The sequence below is a fragment of the Barbus barbus genome (genome assembly GCF_936440315.1).
Source record: "Barbus barbus genome assembly, chromosome: 30".
Lineage (NCBI taxonomy): Eukaryota > Metazoa > Chordata > Actinopteri > Cypriniformes > Cyprinidae > Barbus > Barbus barbus.
Window position 1 is genome coordinate 22,431,086 of NC_136758.1, and position 24,735 is coordinate 22,455,820.

A 24,735-nucleotide genomic window follows, 5' to 3' on the forward strand; every position below is an offset into this window, starting at 1 on the left:
GCTGAATGCAGATTAACAGAGACGTTTCCTGCTGAAAGAGGATCACTGGCTTTCAAAATGGGAATCTTGATATTGAGTCACACATTTGATCTATTCAATCTCAAGTCCATAGCAACAAAAGAAACACAAACAGTACTGAAAATGCACTGCATGTTTATTGCCTGGAGTAAAATACAAAAATACTGGTTATATGCTTCATACCATATATATATATATATAAATTAATCAGTTTAAACATACATCATAAGAGTTTAATCCAAAATATGGTAATAAAATAAATGTTTAACCTTTTTTATTAATACATGGTCTTACAACCCTTCATGCATTTGAAGTCACTATAATTTCAACATGCTTTCATTTGATTTTGTTAGCTGTCTTTGGAAATAATTTCCAGTACTTCCCAAATGAAATATCTCCAATGAGAAAGCTCTCTCATACACACAGTACTGTAAACTAGCTATATTAGCATACATTATACGGTGATCTTGTAACACAGCTGAACCGTTTAATAGAATTTTGTACAGTCTAGCATTTGCAGCCTAATGGAACATACAGTATTACTGAAGAAACAAGTATAGATCATTAAAGGGTTTGCATTGACATAAATAGAGATGAAAGGAACAGTTCATCTAAAAATAAAAATTTGTTGAAAATGTACTCTCCCTAAAGTCATCCAAAGATGTAGACGAGTTTGTTTCTTCATCAAAACCAATTTAGAGAAATTTAGCATTACATCACTTGCTCACTAATAGATCCTCTGCAGGTGCCGTCAGAATGAGAGTCTAAACAGCTGATAAAAACATCACAGTAATCCACAAGTAATCCAGTCCATCAGTTAATGTCTTGTAAAGTGAAAAGTTGTGTTTGTAAGAAACAAATCCATTATTAAGCCGTTTTAACTTTAAATCCTCACTTCTGGATAAAATACCAGTCCATAATAATAGTAAATCCTGGTGTCCACTCACATCAAAATCCTCCAGCATATTTGTTTAGAATTGTTTTTGCTTATAAACAGTGCTTGATCTGTGCATATTTCTCTCCTGATTCAGATGTTTGTTTGTTTTTGATACTACTGGACAAAGTTAAAGTTGGTTTGAAAATGATGGATTTGTTTATTATAAACATATTTATTACTTGTGGATTATTGTGATGTTTTTAGCAGATGTTTGAACTCTCATTCTGACGGCACCCATTCAGTGCAAAGGATCCACTGGTGAGCAAGTGATGCAATGCTAAATTTCTCCAAATCTGTTCAGATGAAGAAACAAACTCATCTACATCTTGTAAGGGCTGAGGAGGAGTACATTTAAGGCAAGTTTTGATTTTTGGGTTCATTTAAAGCAATGCAATAAACTGATACGCCTAGCTTCAACATTACAGTTTCTTTTAGAAAATGCAGCATATTTTCTGTTAAGACTCTTTCTGACCATGCACTATTATTAATGCATTTCACATCAGATAGTGCCATCACATATGAATGGAAATGACAGTTTTAACATAGGAGAGATATGTCTGAATACGATTTTAAACGCAGTTCAGTGCGGTGTGCGTATGTGTAATACTACTCAAAGCTGTAAAGCCATGCAATTAGCCTCTAAATAACATGTCTAACACTGCAAACAAAGCTCCAGGATGCGTTTTAAAGAGGATTTTGACTTTTGCCAGCTCTGAAAGACAAGAGCGTTTGTCTTTGTTCTGGACAAAAAAAAAATAATCAAGGCATTCCTTTCATCAAACCATGACCTTAAAGAAGCAGTCCTGAAAGAATAAGTGAACTCGACCTCTGATGGTTTTGGGACTTTAGAAATCCCAGATGAGACACTGCTTGTAAAAAAAGGGAAGAAAAGAAAAACAGACTAAGAAGGTCACAGAGTTCCAACATTCTGTTCAAAAAAGGACATTCTCCCCAAACAGGACTATTTTTACTCCTTAATCTATGCCTGCAAAACACACTTACAATAACCTATAACAACAATCAGAGGCAAACCAATGCCAAAACTCAGTCTTAAAGCTCAAAAATGTGATTCTGCAATCACAACTTCCAAAAACCGTTGAAAGAAAACCATCTATTCTATAAATGCATGTGCATAGCACCTTTGCTATGGAGTGATACAGGAATGTCTGTTGATTTTGACAATTTCCTTTTAGCTGGCAGTCTTATCTATGACATCAGAATCAATACCTGCAGCACAGTGATAAGTTATATCCTACGATCAAACACAGTGTAGTTTTCGAGTGGCCTGAGTAAAACAGCAAACATAAGATTTTCTAAAATAAAAACATGCACAATTCTGTTTAAATATAAGACATACCACAGTATTAAAATTATTTATATGAATAGCTCACCCAAAAATTTTAATTCTGTCATCCCCCATGTCTTTAAGATATTTTTATTCATACAATAAATGCCAGTGAGGTTCAAAACAACACCGGACCCCCATTGACTTTAACTGTATAGACAAAAAATGTTACACATAAGACAGTGAATCAAACATGTTTGGAAAAACATGAGGGTGGGTAAATGATGGCAGAACATCTTTTTTGGGTGAACTATCCCTTTAAGCATTTAGTAACTAGCTACAAACAGAACGAACATAAAAACATGAGGGATTTGCAATGGATCCTGAGTAGATGTCTTTAAGAGAGTTTTGCTCTTTGTAAAAGCTGCACTGGTTTCTCCAAATGCCTGTAGAGAAATGAACAGCTTGAATCATGTCGAGCAGGTTGTGAGCGTCTATGCCATCCACCCACTCACACTTTCACTCTCTCTCTCACACACACTCACAAACAGAGCTTTCTGATCTGCTGGGTCCACTGGTGGGTGTATGGTGGGGCGAGACCAGCTGAGAACCAAGAATATAATGACTTAAAACATTAACAGAACAATGATAAAAAATATAAGTGTTTGTTATATAAACACAAGCGCAGATTGCTTTTTGTTTTTTAAAAAGCTGCTTTGGACTGTTGACGCTTAAGTGGGAGGAGGTCCGTCGTAGCGGAGCATGATGTTGAAGGAGCGGGCGAAGTTGTTGGACAGTGAACAGCTGGTGCCCTCGTCCATCATAGGCAGCAGGAAGGCCAGCAGCAGCAGTGCCAACAACAGGAGCTGGAGAGGAAGAGCCACGCGACATACACGGTACAGGAAGCTGAGACCACTGCTCGCCTGCAAAACACACAACCACAGATGCTGTCACATGTTGAATGGCTCTATTACAAAACCTCAAGTTCAAATCTCTGCTGGCTGAACGTACATTTAAATAACATATTTCAAATCAGCAATACAATCAATACAATTTTCAGGTTGGCCTTCGCAGTGACTATATTATTTAGAAGGAGGGATTTATTTCATAATATTGGGCATTGCCATTTATCCCTTTCATGGTAATATGAGGGAACCGTCTTGGTATTTCTGAAGTATATGTAGCCATATACCTAAAAATGTTGCCAAGGTGACTCACTAGATTTCTAACAAAAATAATGTGTAAACATAATAAGCTCAAATTCCGAGTGTAAAGGTGCTTCTCCGAGTTTAAACGTAATTTTAAATTGCTAACGAGAACACAAACTCTTTGATAAAAATACAGATCCTGACTAGTGACTTGATGCACAAACTCAGTACCCATCTCTCATTCATTAGCTTTATACATCTGATAAAAAAAACATCACTACGACTGAGTCATTTTTCTCATGACTCACTGGATGCCGAAAAACAAATTCGCACAGACACATGTATACCTGAAAAAATAAGGACGTTTTTCAAGCTCCTGTAGAACTGTGGGAGTCAATGTCCACCCACAGCTGCTCAACAACTGCCATCGCTCTGAGATAACCTAATACAACCCGTTCTATTTAACTGCGGCAAAGCTGAGGAACATGGGAACTCTTTCTCTCTGGTGTTTGAAAGAGAGTGCAGAAGTACGAGAAAGTGAGGAGGAGGAAATGTGGGTGGATGAAAAGCCAAAATCTCCTTCCACACCTTTCTTCTGTCAGCCTCTATTCAGGACAACATAATTACAGTGAAAAGTAATTATAGCAGTGCTCAGGCCTGGTGTAATGTACAGAATTATAGACTGTTCTTACAGATACACATAATCCAATCATATCGTTCTGGTTTGATAATCATACAATAGGACAATTTACTTGATCACAACAAATAATTATAGATTCTCTGTGGACAGCCTATAATCACAGTTACAAAAAGATCATCTCACTGACAACTAAAGTGTCATCTTCACAATTAGATGACTGTTTTTGGTCAGTGACGGAGACAGTCGAAGAGTCTATACGAGTTGTCTCTGTCTCTGTCGCAGAGTTTATACTTCATGATAATGACAGGTCACTAAGACAGCAGATGACGTTTCCACGACAGAGACAGACGCTGTGGCTCAGACGAGCAACATTTACTCGTGCGATTTATGGTGCACTAATGAGCACCTTTAAACATGTTTGCAATGGCAAAATACAGCCAAGACAATATTATGTTCTGGAACAGCCAGTTAAATAATAAATGACATACATATAGTATACACACACCCAAGAACTTAGAATTAAGTGTGCAGATTTTGCAGAACAAGCTCAACCAAAGTGTCTGTGAATAGCCTTGATAATTGGATGGTAATGCTGCATGTGCAAAACAACATTTCTATCTCCAATCCACTAATATCTGCTTGTGTAAATAACGCAGGCAAACTCAGAACAGCCTTTTATATGTAGTCAGCAGGGCACCTGCGTCTCTTCTCAAGCAGACGTGACCGTTCGTGAACAGATGGCCAGAGAGTGAAAGAGTGAGAAGAGAGGTGTTAAAAAAGGTGTGAACACTGAGAAAATTGAGAAATTACTGAGAAAGATTAACACATTCCCCAGAGAGACGCAGTGGAGCAATGTTTCTAAGCAGCCCACGGAGCCAAAAAATAGCATTCGATTTTTGGGGGCTAGACGGTGCTTTGGTTCAGGCTTTCAAAATGCTATTTATGAGCCTCTATTTCAAAGCCCTCCTACTAAACCAGCCGAACAGTGTCTCAGTTCACTTGAGACTGCTTGCAAACTCTTAAGTCAACATGAAACGGCATTCAAAAACCTTTTTGCTTCTGTAAAGTGACATATTTCAGAGTGAAACAATATTTAAGAAGAAAAAAGTAGTATGCAGCTGATTCAAACTGATAATGAGCACCTTCTTTTACAATTAATCTCATGCCTCTGCTACGTCGCAGAAACAAACTCCACCAGCTTCAGTTGTGTGTCAATAAACACTGCTTTCAATTCTGTTCTAGCCCTGAAAAGGGAATACTTTCTTTTCAAAAAGGCTTTAATCATTCGCCACTGTCAGATCAGAGAGATTTTGAAACCTGCTTTAAACACAAGCCCACTCACAGCATCAAGGCTTCCTTTCAAAGAATAAAACCTACCTTTCCAGATCGGACATGCTCCTGTCCTTGTCCACTAACTCCCTGAAACAAACAGAAACATTCGGTTTAGTTAGTTACATCTGGCTACAAGCTGCTACCCTCTTCTGGTGGACACATGACACTGCATCAAAATCTGCATTGGAAATCATGTAGTAGATGATGTATGGATCTTTCCCAGTATTCATCATGTAATCATTTAGATCACAATTTTTCAAAACAGAAGGGAGTGACAATTGATTTCAGGTTTAAAATGCATTATTATGGCACAAGCAAAAAAAAAAAAAAAAAGTAATGTAATGTAAATTTTTTAATGAAAAATAGGTAAATTGAATAATATATTATATTATATATATATTTTATATTATAAATACATAATCTAATCTAATATAATATAATACAATACAATATAATAATAAAAAAACACAAATTAATTGAATTAATAAATAAAGCTTTAAAATAAAAGTAATAAAATAAAAATAATGATTACAGATTTCCTCTTTTTACCTTGTTTTCCAGCAGATCTTTGAGGTCACCAGTCTCTTTAAGTTTGGACTTGTATAACATCCAGCGGTAACGCAGCTCATCTAGTTCCACGTCCTCCTCTGCTGACTTACTCTGCCGACCGACCATCAGCTTCTGGAACTGACGCTGACCCAATGCTATATTGGCACATAAACCCTATTAAAAAAAAAAATCATAAACACAATTACTATGTGGGTGTAGTAGTTAAGGATTTGTGGATCATAATTCAGTTATTTAGAATCCAAAATTAACCTGTTGCTCAAAAAAAAAAAAAAAAACATTGCCGACCTTAGAAATTTGATGTCCACAATATGATCACGCAAGCTTTTGCAGTTTTCTGATGCGAGTACAGTACCATTCAAAAGTCTGGGGTCCGATTTCTTTATTTTTAATGTTTTTGACTCATAAAACTCATAAAGGCTGCTTTTATTTAATCAAAAATACAGTAAATACTGAAGAATTTTGAAATAGTTTTCTATTTGAATATATTTTAAAATGTAATTTATTCCTCTGAAAGCAAAGCTGAATTTTCAGCAGCCGCTACTCCAGACTTCAGAAATCATTCTAATATGGTGCTCAAGAAACACTTATTATTATTATCAATGTTGAAAACAGTTGTGCTGCTTCATAATATCATATTTTCAGTTGACTAATAACAAATCTGATTCACACTCATCAGTTTTTAAAGACACTGCAGAGAAATTTAATTTCTTTAAAGGAAGAAAAATAAAATAAATTGTCCACAGAAATAATATCCAATAGATTTTTTAACACTTTATAGGCACATTATACTGAAAATCTCTAAATCATTCCTATAAGTAGTTCTGTAAAAATTACAGAATGAATTAGCAACAGTTATTAATGGGGAAGGAAGCAGTTTCTGCTAACAAAGTCAGGTTTTAGTATCGAAGAATCTGGACATTTTGTCAGCTGTAGGGGAGATTTAAATAACTGAAGACAAACTCAATGTGGCTTTCTCTCCTGACAGAGCACAAGACACAATAGACTGAAGTAGTTTCATGGTATACTCAACAGGAAGACCACCTATGAACTGCCGTTCAAGAGCTTTCCCAAATCAAAGCTGTGAAGCTGTGGCTGTGAACAAAAAAAGTGTCAATGTAACACAGTGGCTGTCATCAGATATGACAGTTTTCAGGTAGTTGTGAAGTCTGAATTTTTCCAAGCCTGGGGTAAAACCTGTGCACAAGCCTTTCAAAGCTTCCCATAACTGCAACTACAATTGCACTGATGTAAACATATGCACGGCACACTACACTGCACTGCACATCAGATTCCCACAGACATGTAGCTTCACATACTGAAAATTATCCAGCATGTTCTGTGACCAAAGTAAAATATCACCCTGCGCTTTGTTGAATAAGATATCAAAGCTATCAAAGATTGTTTTTTACTCTAACACTTTTTGATATTTTGGACTCTGCATGAAACTTTAATCAAAAACAGATCAAAATAAAGCAAAAAAATTTAACAAACACCACCAACCTTGAGTGTATTCTGTCTTATCCTCAGTTCTTTAGCGCTCAAGGATCTTTGGTTGTTCAGAATTCCTGTGAGTTTGTCATTTTCCTTGTGAAGCCACGCTTCAAACTCCCTCCTCTGAGCCTCCATATCAGCATGATGCTGGGGCCCCTGAGAGCCCATCTGCAGCAGAAATGAAAAGAGACATCCCTCTGTCCGTTTATGATTATAGCCTAGGTACTGCTTGCATAATAGTGGCTTTAGGGCTGGCTAAAAAAAAAAAAAAATCTCTCTATATTTTTCAAATCTTTTGACGATATTGCACATCTCTTTTTATGCATGTGCTCTGAAATAGCACCAGACTCGAGAGTATGACTCAACATGTTTAATAATGTAAATTAAACTAAAATTCTAGTTTAAAATAAAGACATTTCACGAAATCAATAAAAAAATTATTATTTTCATTTTCTTTTCTGCCTAAAAATTTGGGTTCAGAATGTTTTTTTATTATTATTATTACATTTTAAGAAATAAGTTTCTTATGCTAAATAACTGTAAAACCTTTTTCTATTTTGATATATTTTAAAATGCAATTTATTCCTGTGAATCCTATAAAGAGCTTGAAAGTTTGAAAATTCTACCAGTTCTTATCATTTTTAAGTCATTTTGCTATTTACATTATTATACCTGTAAGTCAAAAGACACGGAGAGACCGCAAAATATTATAAAGCTGAATGGTCAAAACCTGGATCAAGTAAAAGCATTGGAATAATTACTATGTAATTTAGTTATATTGCAAGCAAAATCACGGCAAAAGTGCATTTTTTTTATATAATACCCAGCCCTAATGTTGACTGTCAAAATAACAAGAATCATATTTTAATCATCCTAACCTGAATGTCATCAGGGGGGATCTGTGACGGCCGCATCCTTTTCTGTGCATCAGAGTCAATCCCACTTAAAACGTTGTATCTACCTTTTATATCCAAGTCTTCAATCCCAGAACCAGCTTTGTGTTGTTCCCACTCCCCAGTCCAACCACCACTGCTGATCATGTCACCTTCGTCCATCCCAGTCCGCTTCCTGCTCACCTTACGGTCACTTCCAGATATGTCTGCATCCACCTCATCATCCATGGACTGGTCTTGGTAAGTCCACTCTTTTCTCCAGACCTCTGAACCTCCTGGTCTTGAGATTCCCTCAGGAAGCACAATTCGAATTCGATCCAGATTTGCTGCCATGTTCCTCTCCAGTTCTGGCTGGCCTGCTGATTCTGATCCATGGTAGGATCTCTGATGCTGGTCCGTTCCTTCATCTCCTTTGGCAAGTTGCACTTCATAGTTTGAAGCCACTCCCTGGTGATGCCCTTCAGCCCATCTGTCCAAGAACTCGGTTCTCTGTAATAGTGAATCTTGATCGCCTGTGGCTGCATGTTCATTCAGAAGCCTATTAAGTTATGGTGAAAGCAATTAATAGGTTGTCAAAATGTACATTTTTATTTTATATTCAGTAGCAGTAGTACTAAAGTGAAATATACTGGCCAGGTCAGTAACTAATCAGCCAATATTTGTCTATTTTGAAGTATTTTACACAGACAAATTACACATATCACCTTTAAAATATGTTCAATAGCAAATGTTACATTCTGGATCTTTTTCTTCAACTTTTGACAAGTAAACATCTTGTAAACACAGCACTGATTCATGAAACAATCAACAACCATTATAATTAAGATTACCAGATGAACTGGGTGCAGTACAAACAGAATGTTAAATATGTCTGCTGTAATTCCTGAGGTTTGATCATCAGGTCTGACAAATGTCATAATTATGTTCCTTGAGTCATAGTTTCTCGCTATTTAATACCATCAACACCCAGTATTACTGCAAGCCTTACCTGTAAAGATTGTGACTAAGCATGTGGAGGGACATCCAGGTCTCTCTGAGGCGTTTAAGGTCTTGCTGGATGTGAACTTTGCCTTCATCAGAGGTTCTGGCCAGCACAGTCTGACCCTGAGCCTCCGTTTGATGAAGCTGAATCTCCTTCTCTAGAAATTCTCCAAGCACCCTCTAGAGGACAACAACAGTGATACAAGGTTGCGTCCAAAATACCACAAATAGACATGCATGTACAGGCAAGCATTTATTTGCTTTTGTGACATGACTTAAGTGACTTCAGTAGTAATAGAAGTAATACACATCAACTATCTAGACTTGTTAAATATCTTTATAAAACTGGTTAAAAAGTGTAGAATTATCATTCTCAAAATGTACTATGGTATTCATGTTTTCTGCCAAAATAGGTGCTGCATCAATTAACAAATGATGAAAAATTATAAAAATAACCGACAACGAATGTTTAACTATCATTTAGTTTGGTCTGTATTCCTATATTCAGAAATTCTATTTTTTTTTAACCAATTTCTATTACTTTTGAGATTTTCTTAATTTCCAGGACTGAAAACAGGCCTAATTCTAATTGGCTGATATTTATTTTTCCAGGTTTTCCATAACAATGTTAACTCTTCATCAACCATACATTTTTATTTAACCTGGCAAGTCAATTAAGAACAGGTTCTTGTTTTCAATAAAAGCCTGGGATTTAAATATTTAGAATTTTACAAAACATTTTAAAATTAATTTTTAACACTGCTTTTTCCCCTTGCACACAATGCTAAAAACAGCATATGAAGCATACATCTGTACTTTTTTTTTAATTATCAAGTGTTTTAAAACCTTTAGTTTGGACATTGTTTGAATGATGTCTTGGAATAACATGTTTCTAACAAAACGTTTTTTAACTAAAATGTTTGGGTTCCTCATTCAGATTACTGAACAAATAAATCAACATTAATATATTATTCAAATAAAACATAAAAATATAATATAAACCATAACTTTTGTAATAATAATCACAATAGATTAAAATGGGATCCTTCAAACATTGCAAAAAGCTTTCAGAAGCTCTGTATTGTTAATGTCATGTACCTTTCTTAATTAACAGTAACATTAACTGTAGTAAATTGCTCATGGATGTACCTCAGCCTCATGCTGGCGGTTATTGATGCTCCATTCCCCATCTGATCCACGAAACGACTCTAGCTTCTGTCTCATGATCATTAACCACTTCTCCATATTCAGAATATTGTCATGGAAACTCTCATGTTCTGCAATGTTCTCCTCACTTTCATTCACCTTTATCTGGTATGAACAACAACACATAAACATAAATACACACATACATTATGAACCCAAAACAGACGTGAGAAGGATTTTAATGCAATAAAATTCTGGTATCTTTTCAGAAAAAAATAAAATCTCTTCAGGCCACAAGTGTGCATTAAAACTGAAATAAGGAGGTTTGATCAAGGTCTTCATAGCCATCTCATTCATCATCATCATCATCATGATCAACACACAGCAGGAGGTGTGGAAACCGGGGTGTGATCACAGCGGTTTCCACAGATCTTCAGGGTTAAATCAGAATCACTTGTGAAGTTGGTCATTTTGAAGTGGCTAGTAAAAAGATATGTAGCCTCCCCTTATTATTCCGAATTCTGTATTTCTATCAATTAACGATAAAAATTATTATGAATAGGAGGAATAGTTCTTTCAAAAAAGATAATTAATTTCCTCTGAAAATCTTCCCTCTGCAACAGCTCCCAAATTTAGAACATACAGAATTTTTTTCAACAGATTTTGTTCTGTATCATGGATGCCTGGGCATGTGATAAATCAGGTTCAAACAATATTTGTAAGGGCGATGTATGAGCATGACACCCTTTTGTAAATTCCACAACAAATCTTTGATTGTCCCACAGAATTATTAATTTTCATGAAAAAATCAATAAAAAAAAACTTCCATTAAATGCTGCACTTTTGAACATTGTTTTCATCAAAGAATGCTGTAAAAAAATGTATCATGGTTTCCATAAAAATATCAAACAGTAAAAACTGTTTTCAATATTAACAATAAGAAAAAATGTCTTTTGAACACCATATTAACATATACAGTATTAGAATGATTTCTGAAGGATCATGTGACACTGAAGACTGGCGTAATGATGCTGAAAATTCAGTTTTTACCATCATAGGAATAAAATGACCTTTTAAAATAATTAAAATAGAAATCAGTAATTTTTTTTAACTGTAACTATATCTTACACTACCACTGTTTTTATAGTATTTTAATTGTATAAATTGTATTGTATTTTTGATCAAATATACGCAGTCTTAGAGAGCAAGAGTGACTTTTGAACAATATGAGGGTTACAAATTGATGACTCATTTCTCATTTTTGGAAGAACTACAAATTTTATTAAATTTACTACCAAAGATAGGAAATTCGAAGTATCTTGAGCAGAGCGAAACTTACCCGAACCGCCTGATAAAGCAATTTCCAGTCCGCATACAGACGTTCAAACTTCGTCCTGTTTGCAGGGTTGGATGACACCAGCGTCTCGAGAGCTATGATCTGGGCTTCACAATCTTCCAAGTCCTTTCTAATGACCTGCAGAGAGATGCACACTCATTTTACATTCAGTCTGCCACTAGCGAGTCTTTCCCGCTCCCACCTGGACAAGCCACTCTGATCAATCAGCGCAAACACATTGAGCTCAGCGTGACATAACTCCTAGCTTCTTAAATTATTCACATGACTCTTTTAGTGTGTGCCTGAAAGATGATCTAATCAAAAGTCACTGTACGTCTACAGCATACCACATGCAGAGATTAAAACGAAACGGCTGTTTAAAAAGAAACTCAAAAAGCTGTGTGCTAAGCAAAACTTTTTTTAAGTCGGAAACAGCAATACGCTTCTGTTTTCTCTGCTGCTCACCCGGAGTTGGTCGGCCTGGGTCTTCTTAGCAAGAATGTCAGGTTGAAGTCCATCCGTCGTGTTGAACCGCTCCTTTATGGAGGTTAGTTTTTTGTGTATGGAGTCATAGGCATCTGAAAAGTCCTTCGTCTTTGATATCAAACCCTAAGGACATTCATTGGATACAACATGGTTTGGGGTGTTGAGAAGGTATAAGGTTTAAGACAGGGATGTAAGCTATATAAGAACACATTTATAACATGAGAATCTGAAAATAAAATAAAAAAATCTATCAGTGGGCAATTTAAGCATATATTTATATCCCGATAATCTGAAAATTACAAAAATAAAATACTATAATAAAATAAAATAAAAAATATCAGTGGGTAATATATGAAAACATTTATATCATAATCAGAAAATAAAATATTAGTGGGTGATACAAGAGTACATTTATATCAAGAAATTTTGAAAATAAAAACAACATATTTAACAAATAAACTTTTTATGACAAGATGATATAGAAACTACTGAATAACAGTTGAATAAAAAAAGTTTTCTTAATTTAAAACAACATCTAAAGGAGAGGTAGGCCTCCTTTTTATTTTTTTGGAAAATACTATTTTATCTGCCTGCATACATTTAGGCGAATGAACAGTACATCTCTTCTTTTCATCCATATATGATATGCATTAACTTTGACCACATTTTTTGTTATGCAAGAATATGCATGTTTTGTCTAATGGTGGGGTGAAGAGCGTTGATGTAGCTCAGGCATTTACAGTCTGTACATACAGCAGTAAAATTTTGAGCTGTGGCTGGTGGGGTACCTGCAGGTGGTTCTTGCACTGTAGGAGCTGGCTGTGGAGTAACTCTCTCTTCCTCACATCCCCGCTGAGCTCTTCCAACAGATCGTCAGCTTTCTCTTGGCCAAAAACTGAGCTGAGCAGATCACTCTTCACCTGGAGCAAACTCAAGCGCTCCTGGAGCTGCACGCTGTTTTTAAGTGACTTCTACAAAGCAAAAAACAAAAGAAGAAAGAGCACACTCAATAACTTCAAAGGAAACAAAGCACTAACACTGCATTTAGGTGCCAAGATAAAGGCAAAAATCACAGCAAATGCTTAAATACAATATGATCATATCCACAACAGATCGTAGCATAAACTCGATGTATAACCTTTATTTTCTCAAAACAAAGTGTAAATCAGGTGTCAAAGGGCCTGTTACACCTGGCCACTTCATGTGTTGTCACTGATCGGATATCTATCAATATTTTGTTTGGACAAAAATGTGTGTCGGCAGTGTGTGAACACAACCACCCTACAATGATAAAAAATCCACCCACTCCTCATTTTTTAATCCCCTTTAAACCAAGTCAAGATCTGCCGTTTTGATTATCACCACAGTGTGATGTCACATTTCGGAGGGCCGGGCCACGGGGGTTGATTGACAGCCCTACGTTGCTTTAATTTCCGCCCTCAGCGGTTGTCAGCTATCCTCCATTTTCTCAGCGCTCGAGCAGTAAGGTCAACAATGTCTAGCAAGCAATCCTGGTGCTGTTTGTTTGGATGTAAGATTTAAAATAAGAGTCTTAATTTTCTCCTAACATCTGAGCTGCCGAGGATGCCGTGGATTACTTTAATTTTTCAAGGTAATGCGCCTCAAAATCTACCTAAAAACGTGTATCACTCCAGACTCCTTTGTGAATGTCATGTCGTTCTAGTGCGTAGCGTTTTAACCATATTTATGTGCATATATTAAGTATTTTTTAGCTGATCAGCACTGCGCTTGTGTGATTAGTTTGCGCCGTTTGTAGCGCGAGATTCGTTCGGTAGCGCGGTCGCAGGACTTGGACAAGTCAGCGCGGCGCAAGCTCTGTAACAGCGTGCGGTTTCGTCCCACTTTCAGTGCATTTGACTTCCCATATGTACGGCTGAACACTGGTTCTCTCGCTCTCAGTTATGTTGTTAAGTAGTTAAGTTTTCTATCTGAATATATATTTAAAATGTAATTTTTTCTTGTGATGGCTCAGGTGAATTTTTAGCAGCCATTACTCCAGTCTTCAGAGTCACATGATCATTAGAAATCATTCTAATATGTGGATTTGGTGCTGATGAAAAAATCCTTAACGATGTTTAAAACTTGTTCTTCTCGATATTTTTGTGAAAAACTTCACATAGGGCTGTGCGATATGATGATATATATATCGGATGGACGAAATAAAAAGTCTATTGTTTATTTCGTGGTGTCGCAAATTACATTGTTTAATAACTTTTAAATACCTTTTCATCATTTTGATGACTGCGATCTATACACGCCACCACGGGAACAAAACAAGGAGCTCGTTCCTAAACGAGGGACTACATCTGTAGCATGGGCACGCATTTTTAAGCACTGCAGTTTTAAAACAACCGATTTTAAGCCGTTGAAACACAAAGAGATCTATATGTGTGTGCCGTCTGTTTCTGTGTGAGAGGACCGCGCATTAAAATTTTTTTTTGCCGCTTTATTGGCTTTGAATGTTTACATAAACACTTATATGCATCAGAATGCCCGTCTTTGCAAGTATCCTCATAAACACAGCGATTTAGGTCTTAAGAGAGAGTAAACAGCTGAAAGAGAAAACGCATATGTAACAATATATTGGATCCGGACTTCGGTCTTAAAGGGGAAGCTGTCCAATATTCGTTCAAATGGTATCAAAGATTTTAATACCATAAAAACCCTTTTAAAAGAAAAAAATTACTATATCATGATATATATATCGTTATCGCGATATAAAATTAGTCATATCGTGATATAAGATTTTGGTCGTATCGCCCAACCCTACCTTCACACATTTTTTTTTTTTTTTTCAGGATGACTTTGACGACTTAAAAAGGTTAGCATTTATTTGAAACATAAAAATGTAGAATACTTTACCTCTATATGCTGCACGAGCAGAGCGATCTGGGAGAAATCAGTCACCTTGGCAGAGGCCTTCAGGAGCTGAGAAACGACCTGATCCCATTGGACGAAGCCACACAGAGGATCCTGCAGTATGTGCTGGAGAGCCATCTCGCTCTCAGAGGACAGCCTGAAAGATCTGCCTTTCACACTGACACAGGAAACACAGAACAACTCTGCTTAGTAGTTCTATACAGTGTGAGCTTATAGAGTTTTCAAAAGATGGCTGCCACCAAACAACTGAATAAATAAATGTAGTAAACCCTGTGTGTTATGCACTAATTGTTTGAAGTGCTTACATTAGCACTCTTTTAGGGCTGGATACACATTGTTTATGGCTGACTAGACTTGTGTGACTGACATCACGTCGACAGTGACACAATGAGGACGGAAACCTACATGACAAGCCTCCCATTGTGTCTGCATGACAGAATGTTTACCAACGACATTATCAATAGCTAATGATTAATAAAATATCCATCAAAGTATTTCTTCTTGGCTCATTCCTCCTTTGCCTGAGGCTCTTTGCGTGTGTGGTTGCTGCTCACCTCTGGTACTCTTTCACCACTGCTAGAATCTCATCAGACAGGCTTTTGGAGTCTTGTGGGAATCGGAATAGCTCTTTCAACCGGGATTTCAGCTCTTCCACCCTGGGCTCCTCTGCAATGAGCTTGTTGCGCACTCCCTGAAATGTGGACGTAGAGAACTAATCAATGAAACGAGTACACACATACTGTGTTTGAAGGCAGCTCATTCAAGCAGGGCATAAATGCAGAATTTCTCCACATGTGGTCCAGACAGCTTTCATTGATCTAAAAAAGATTTTCATCCTTGTTGGTTTTCCCCCACTGCTTACAGCAAACTTTGTCTAATTGGTTACTTTGATGGATTGAAATAAAGAGCACACACACACACATAAATATATACACACACGTATATATACACATATATGTTCTGAAATGGCTTAAAAGTAGTTTTTTTTCTTAATCGTTTCACGATTGTCATGTAATAATGAAACATATAAAATGCATAACGCACTGTTTTTCTTTTTTTTAAGATTTCTTTTTAGTGTTTTGCCTTTATTATGATATAACAGTGGAGAGCAGACAGGAAGCGAAGTGGGAGAGGGGATGGGATCAGGAAAGGTCCTTAAGCCTGGCTTCGTACTCGGGACGACCGTAACACAATAACGTTATATGTCGGCACACTTGCCGACTAGACTATCGGGACGGACTAAAGTAGTAATTTTAAACAGCAATATTGTCAATAATATCTACATTTACATTTAGCAGACGCTTTTATCCAAAGTGACTTACATTGCATTCAAGTTACAGTTTTTACATTTTATCAGCTCTTGCTTTCCCTGGGAATCGAACCCATGACCTTGGCGTTGCTAGCGCCATGCTCTACTATTTGAGCTACAGGAAAGCTTCAAATATCTAAAATGATCTAAAATATTATGCTATGCAACCTGTACATACAACCTTTGACGCCATTTTCGCTACTGATGTTTAAATCACACACTACTAAAGCATCTCAACGTCTAATAAAGTGGATAGCATATAATGAAGCCCTATACCAATGTCTACTGCAGTTAGGGAATAAGATTCAGGTCATTTTCATTGAAATACAGTTTACAAAGTGTCAAAAATTCATAGTGAATTTGGAGGTATTCCACACTACTACTCTTTCAAAAACAACATGTAGAATTAGTTTTACTACGGCTCAAATTACTGTCTCACCCCACACAGGAATTTACCTAAGGCATTCCCTAAATCACCATAGGTATCATGTGCTGTCACAAAAATATGCTGGGTCTCCAGCTGTATCCTACAAGAAGTCATCAGAAGACTGTTTGGAAGTGGTGAGAGAGACGAACAGAGTGCTAACCGTGCGCGTCTTCCATTGAGCTACCATGTTTTCCTCAGTCCTCTCTCCATCCCTGCTTTCCAGATCACTGCTGAGGTTCTGGACCAAGGTTCGAAGCTGCCTCAGGTCCGTCCACAGCTCCTTACAACGATTTGAATACTTGCTCTCAGAGTCCAGTGAGCTCTGGAGCTCTTCTTGATTCTCCAGCAGTGCTTGGCGTAACCTCAGCCAGGCCTGCCTCAACTCCTCCATCTCTTTTGTGATCTTCTCCGCACCTGCTGGAGACGTGTTGGCCTTCACTGCTTCAGACAGGTTTTCAATGTGCTGGAGAGTGAGCTCTTCTTTGGCTATACTAGCGTCCAGTTCCTGACAGAAGTTGGATGGGTAGAAAATTATGAATTATTTATAATTCATTTCACATATTCTTTTGAATATATTTGCAATAAGGCCTTCTAAACATGTCAAGAGAGATGGAATTTGATACAATGGCCAAAGACATCGGCCTGTATCAGTACACAGACCAGTAATTAAGAATTACAGCAAATAGACTACTCAATGATTACTAAAACTTCATATACAATCGGTGTTGTATTTGTTAACTAAAGCTAAAACTAAATCTATTAAAAATTGTACTTGAGATGAAGCTGAAATAAAATAAAACTTGGCAACTAACTGAAGTACTAAACTTACTAAAACTAAAAGTAAATTATTAATTATATATAGAACTTATTACACAACAAAATTACTTAAACTTTAGCTAAAGTTAAAAATAAAAGCCAATTAAAAATATTAGTATATAATAATACTAAAATAATATACTGATCAATTTAAATAATTTATATTCATATAAATTATTGTTATATATTATTATACATAATGAATAACTATAATCATAAAATTAATTACAGGGTCATATCATTTTTCATTTTTGGTGAGTCCATACCATTAAACTGTTCACGCCTTTGTCAAACTCTGACCGTTGTCATATAAAAATATATAAAAAATGGCAGCAGCATCAACAGTGAAAGTCAGGTCAAGTTTATTAATACAGCAATTATTAAAATACTTATTGTTTTAAAGCAGCTTTACAGTAAATCATTCCCTAATCTCCAGTGAGCAAGTTAAACACGACTGCGGCAAAGAAAGAAACGGAATAGGATAAAGGCAGTGAGGGAAGATAGCTTGACAAATTTTATTATAGTTGATGTTTTTCTTTTTTAATATGTAATTCTAGATGAATTAATACAGAAATGAATGTATTGAAGTACCTTCTTGTCAACAACAAGGTCTTTTTAGGGTGTTAGTGTTACTATGGAAACAAAGAATGAGTCCAAGGATGTGCACAGCTCAGATTTATTAAATCTGATGAGACCATTAGTCACAAACTGGAGTATATTATAGTGAAATATAGCATTGCATAGCATCATTTATAGAATTATATTACTATATTAGTATTAATATAAAGTATTTATTTTACTGCCTCCTCACTACCTGACAGGTTCTTAACACACAATTGGTGTTTATTCATTATTAACATTTATTAATCACAAAGTCTTTTTTTTACATCGGAAGTTGCAAAACATGGTTTATTTAACTGAGGTTTAGATGATGTACTAGATTTCACATAGTACTAGTCATAGTAATCAGATTTTTCATATGACCCTTTAATACAGTAGCCCGAAGTGAAAATGAGGACACAAATTAGCAAGTACTCAGCTAAACTGGAATGACTTCTCCACAGTTTGACTTCCAAAAACAGAAATGATTTTCCCAGTTGACCATTCTGACCTCCCCTCCCCCAAATAAGTAGGTCACTGTACCTGCAGGGCTTTCAGCCTATTTTGTGTCGTATCCTCAATGTCGCTGAAACGGCTGACTTCTTCTCTTTTAGACATCAGCCAGGTTTGAAATTTATCAATGCAACTTTGGTACTGCTGGTGCTCCTCTGCTATTTTCTGTGCCAATGTTAATCTTTCCTGCATGCATTTATGTAAAGAAAATAAATAAAAATCATATATCTGACATAATACTATTTTCAATTTGATGATCTTGATTAATTCTGCAGGTAACAGCAATAAATGAATGACGTCTTAAGAAATATAATATAGGTTAAATAATAAATTATACATTACCATTCAAAAGGAAAAAACTAAACAAAAAAAAACTTTTATTAAGCAAGGATGCATTAAATTGGTTACAACATTTCTATTTCCAATAAATAAAATATTTCTATTTCAAATAAATGGTGTTTAGTATTAAAAATGTAAACGGTTATTTTAAATTGTAATAAATACAGTAAAACAAAAAATATTTTGATCAAATAAATGCAAAAAAGGCTTTCAAAAAACAATAATTTTTACTAACTAGTATCTAGAGTCCCTTAATAATTCATTCTTTCAAAATAACTATAAAAGTGTAACAAGCTACAACCTGTCAGTGAGAGCAACGGAGAACTGAAAAACAATGCTAACTTATTGAGACTAGATCTTTTGAATGACCGTCACGAGTGAGTGTAAAAAAAAATTTGAAGACAAGATTAAAAGGCTGTTTTAACTTAACATGCTGAACAACCTTATAAAACATTAACAATACAATACAGCTTCAAAAGGTTTCCAATCCTTTAAATGCAGCATTTTAATGTAGAACAAAGGCATTACCTTCAAAACTCGAAAACATTCAGAAATGAGTCACCACATAAATTCATTCAGGCTGTTTGTTTGTCAGTGATAAGAAAAGGAAACTCAAGGTTTACCTGTGCTCGGTCTCGAATGTGGTCATAGGCATCTTGAAGACCCTGCTTAGCCTTCTCATTTACGCTAGGGTCTTCGGTGCGGTTGAACAGGGCTGCAGCCTCATCCAGAAGCCTCTCCAGAAACGGAGCCTGTGCTTGAATGTCACTGTGAAGGACACACAGATGATCCACCTGCCACAGCTTCTCTTGGAGACCCAGCTGCATCTCAAGCAGGGGCTCCAGAGACTTGTGCATCTTCTCTAGCCACATCCCAAACTCCTCATGGGCCTTCAGGTATTCACTCCAGTGCAGCCACACCCACTCAACACGGCTGTCAGAGGGGCACAAAAATAATCAAATTAATAAATACATTTTCAGATGTAAGGATACACAGCATTTCCCATTGTTCTCTATATAATTATAAGGTATATCTTTCAAAATTTTCATATATATATATATATATACACACATACATATACACACACACACACACACACACACACATATATATATATATATATAATATTGTATAAATAAATTACATATTTGTATTATTACAGTGTTTATTTTATAGATAGACAGATAGATACATGACTGTAGTAATATAGCATCACAGTGACTATATGCAAATGCTTTTAATATAGCAATACACTTTTATACATATGATCTACTTATGGACAAAGCCTGTACCTGTGACAATGAATGATATAGGTTGACGTCTCCTCCCATAGTGCTTTTATATATTTGAGTTTCGAAAGAGTCTGATTCTTCATCTCTTCATCTCCATTTCGAAGCAGAGCTTCAGAAGCCACCAGCACCCTGTCCATCTTTACATGGCCTTCAGGCTCTGAGCTATGAATTTTCTTTACAACAAATGGGAATTTTAAATTGAAGAGTCTGTATATTTCTTGTGAAATTGTCTCAAAAGCTTTTGAGAAATTAAAATGAGAAACTGAGATAGCTCTATTTCAATGAGACCACGCCCTAAATAGGTCAAAGGTCAAGGAAGATCTCACCTCTGTTTCTCGGAGCCTGACCTCCAGCGCTGATCTGGGTCCTTGGGTGTTATCATTTTGCTTAAGCCTCTCCTGGACGGCCTGCATCCAGGAATGGGCTTCCGCAAAACTTTCCCTGAACTCATGCTGCTCTTGCTGGGTCATTAGGTTAGGGCTGACCTAATGCAAAAACACATTTTCTAAATTCAACAGCTGTGAATTTAAAGACAAGCCTTTGCCATAACACAAATTCATTTTAAATCACTTAAAGCAGATTCTTTTATTTAAAGTGTTTCTGGAGGCCAACTGGCAAATCGAACAGGTCTGTTCACTGGTAACACCCCTGGGCAGCCATTTACAGTCACACAAAAGCAGCTCTATCTACTTGAATGGTGAAAGACTGCAATCTGGTCAAAATTGTGTCTATAACATTTCAAATTTGGAATATAGTTTGAATAACAATGGTATCATAAATTGTTTTTCCTCTAGCTCTAATCTACATTCTGGAGTAAACAAATAGGTGATTGCTTCTTTTAACTAAGAGGTGGGACTTTCCATTCCTACAGCTGCTATTCTGAGCACTGTAATGCCCCCAACAAAAAGTGATGATTAGCATTACAATTTCTCCTACATATATATATATATATATATATATGTATATATATAAGTTTGGGGTCTGTAAGACTTAAGGAAATAAATACTTGTATTACACTGTTCAAAATTGACAGCAAAGACATTTATAATCATACAAGAAAATGTTTCAAATAAATTCTGTTCTTTTTAACTTTCCATCAAATGATCAGGAAAAACTGATCAGTTTTCTAAAAATATTAAGTAGCACCTCTGTTTTCAACACTAATGATAATTTTAAAACTAGAGCACTAAATCAGCATATTGATTTGAAGTATCATGTGACACTGAAGCTGAACTTTATATTAAATATATTAAAATAGTTACTCTGTTTTTACTGTATTTTTAAGCAGCCTTGGTGGGCATAAGAGATTTATTCTTTCTAAAAAAAAAAAACTTTGAATGGTAGTGTATATAATACATAATTATCTCCACTCCTTAAGTAGACATGGTTTGATTTCAAGGAGACATATAATAAAAGATGTATACCTCATCTTCATACATCAAGACACTTTGGATGATGGTTTGATAAGTGAAGTTTAAAAACTTACAGTACACCTTAAGCAAGAAAAAAACTGAACTGGTAACCTTTTGTGTTGCTAAAATACCATTGTTATTGCAATAAAACTCTTCATTTGGTATTTCTGCCATTTAAAAATAAAATGAAACAAAACAGTATGACAGAAAAATCTGAATTAACATGATAGCATCTTACCGTGTTGGAAGGAAATCCCATATAATATAATAACTCTAGACACTTTTACAGTAGTAACAACAAACTGTAGTAATTATGTGAATTTGGCGGGCTTGCTGTGCTCACAAATGGTGACGGTTCATGATTCACCCCTAGCAGCTGGTTTGAACCAAACACCTTTTGGTTACCAGCCAATATTAGTAACCACCAATCCACTCCACCCTACAGCACTCCCGCCAAACCCTGAACACTGGCAATGCTGCTGCATAACTTTTCTTAGGGGGCATGAAACACAATTCCTTGTGGCTACATATGTTCTTTCAAAACAAGAGATTGAATGAAAAGCAGACCCAAATGTGGTCTTTTTTTCTTCTTTACAGAGGGCGCCCTAAAAAGGATTATAAGCCACTTTCCTGCATGAGTCATATCTCCCACAGCATTCCCATAACCCTTTTCATATGAAAATACACAAACAATACATCTGGAGAACACTGTACTGCCATTGGTCTGGCCTTGAAGGTTATGCAGTAGGTCCATGAACAAAACATTAAATATTCTACACTACTTATTATCTTTTTATATACACACACGTCTCTGTGTGTGTGTGTGTGTGTGTGTGTAACACTCTGAATACAGGCTACATATGATTAAATAAAAGGATGTACACTTAACATTACAGTCCAAAAGAAAATATATGGCTTAAATTGCATGTTATATTAAATTGCAAGAAACAAATGCTTCTCAAATGAAATCATATCCACTTATACATCATATCTGTCCAGTTTAACACTGTTATAAACACAGATAATCATGTCAAATCACAACCAAAACAACCCTCCTTTACACGATTATCCGCTGATTTACATACATGGAGCAGTTGAAGGTCTGTTCTCTGCCTGAATCTGTATACCACATTAAAGACACATCTAATTTAGTGTAACAACAAAATATAGAGGATTACTGCCTCGAATGAAGCATGCGGACACAGTTAAGTGCATTAAATCCCACCGTGTTGCACTTTATAAACTGTAAACTTCGAGTTCAGAAAGTAACGAACAGCAATTCAGCTACACAGAAGTGTACAGATCACAAACAGCCGATAAAGTGGTCGTACTTACAGATATATGTGCATCTGACGCGAGTATTTATGATAAGAAATGACCTTAAGTTGCTCCTCGAGCTACAAAGTTGCAGTGATCCGTCAGGAAGTCAATGAAGGCCTGTCAGTTGCTTGGGCTGGTCGAGGAGGAGATCAGGCAGAAGCAGCACATCCGCCGAGTAACCGATGAGCGCACGTGACCGCCGCGCGCGCCAGAATCATTCAAAAATAGAGCGGGCTTTATTAACCGTTATCAATAAAAACAAATGTAATAAAAACGAATTAATAAATTAATATATAAATAACATCCCTCAATAATAAACCTCCCTCGGGGAGAAAAATGGCAAGTTTGAGTATTAAGGAATTATTTTTAATTAGCTATTTAAAAAGGAGTTTAACACAGACCAGGCTTAATCTAGTCCCAGATTAAAATGCATATTTGAGCTGTCTCAACTGAAAATATCTTGCTCTGACATATCTTAAAATATGTCAGTGTCAAGATGTTTTCTGTGTAATGTTTTCTTCTAAGGCATTTTTGTAAAAGTTGCTTAAATATCTTAATTTAACTAAGGCCTAGTCCTGGTTTAAACTAAGCCCCATTTGTGAAACCGGGCTCTAATGTGTATTTTCCCCAGCATATTACTCAGATACAAAAATAACGAATACAATATGTATTATAAATATGACATCTAGCATAGCTCAATTAATGAATGATGGTTTCAAGCCCATCTATTGAACTCTATTAAAAAGAATGTCTTAGTGTTGATAAAATAACCATATTGTAAATATCACATGAATAAACAGCTTTTTTGTTTTTATAAACCCTAGGTAAATATAAATCCTAAACAACTTGGAAGAAAGTGAGCATTTCTGAGCCATGGACTCCCTCGGGAATTTCACATTAGATTAGCCATGTTAATTTATGAATAAAAACAGGTTTGTGGATAACATTACTAGAACAAGACATGAAGGTCTCTTCACTACTGACACGGTGAATTAGCCTTCCCGGTTGGCCTACAAATTGACATCACAACTGCAGTCTATTTGACCTTGTTGAATGGACATTCAGGATGAAGGATGACATTATTATTGACTGATTTTTATAGGCTTTTATAAATACTCCATGGTGTTGACCAGACTCAGCTGTGAAACCTAAAAGAGATGCTGAATTAAAAAATAAATTGTCTTCTGTCAGGAAACAGTAGTAATGTTTTTTTAAAGGTAGGCTATAGTTCTGATTTTCTTCACTTTAATATTTTAATATAATCTATTAAGTTATGCTCTTAGGATGAGTGATAATGCAATAAAACATAACTAACAATATATCAATATATATATGACAAAATGAATACACTATATTGCCAAAAGTATTGGGTCACCCCCTTCTAATGAACATGTTTGACTACTTTAGTCATTTCTATGAGTACAAATCTTAATGTTTAAGCATATAATGATATTGTAGGGAATTGTGTGCTTCTAATTTTATAGCAACAGTTTGGACAGGACCCTTTTCTATTCTAACAGGACAGTGCCTCTGTGTATAAGGC

General features: G+C 35.9%; 1 protein-coding gene across 1 annotated transcript; it reads right to left on the reverse strand.

Annotated features, from left to right (window-relative positions):
* Positions 1-134: 134 nt before the first annotated feature.
* LOC306850655 (nesprin-3-like) lies at positions 135-23,303 on the reverse strand. The gene is made up of 18 exons (XM_079386402.1): positions 23,208-23,303; positions 20,787-20,945; positions 20,461-20,633; positions 19,792-20,101; positions 18,860-19,015; positions 17,061-17,405; positions 15,719-15,855; positions 15,147-15,321; positions 13,052-13,234; positions 12,243-12,386; positions 11,781-11,915; positions 10,445-10,606; positions 9,303-9,475; positions 8,300-8,852; positions 7,431-7,589; positions 5,910-6,083; positions 5,406-5,447; positions 135-3,163 (listed from the first exon to the last, which is right to left on the reverse strand). The coding sequence occupies exons 2-18, from the start codon at positions 20,928-20,930 to the stop codon at positions 2,972-2,974; spliced, it is 3,357 nt and encodes a 1,118-aa protein (XP_079242528.1). The 5' UTR covers positions 20,931-20,945; positions 23,208-23,303; the 3' UTR covers positions 135-2,971.
* Between the last annotated feature and the right edge of the window lie 1,432 nt (positions 23,304-24,735).

What these genes read in the sequence shown, in the direction of transcription:
- LOC306850655 (XM_079386402.1), bottom strand. Translation starts at nt 20,930, where the DNA reads ATGACCCAGCAAGAGCAGCATGAGTTCAGGGAAAGTTTTGCGGAAGCC. An exon ending in AGTGCAAGAACCACCTGCAG is followed by an intron (nt 12,387 to 13,051) that starts GTACCCCACCAG and finishes GAATGTCCTTAG; the next exon opens with GGTTTGATATCAAAGACGAA. An exon ending in AGCATGTCCGATCTGGAAAG is followed by an intron (nt 3,164 to 5,405) that starts GTAGGTTTTATT and finishes TGTGTTTTGCAG; the next exon opens with GCGAGCAGTGGTCTCAGCTT.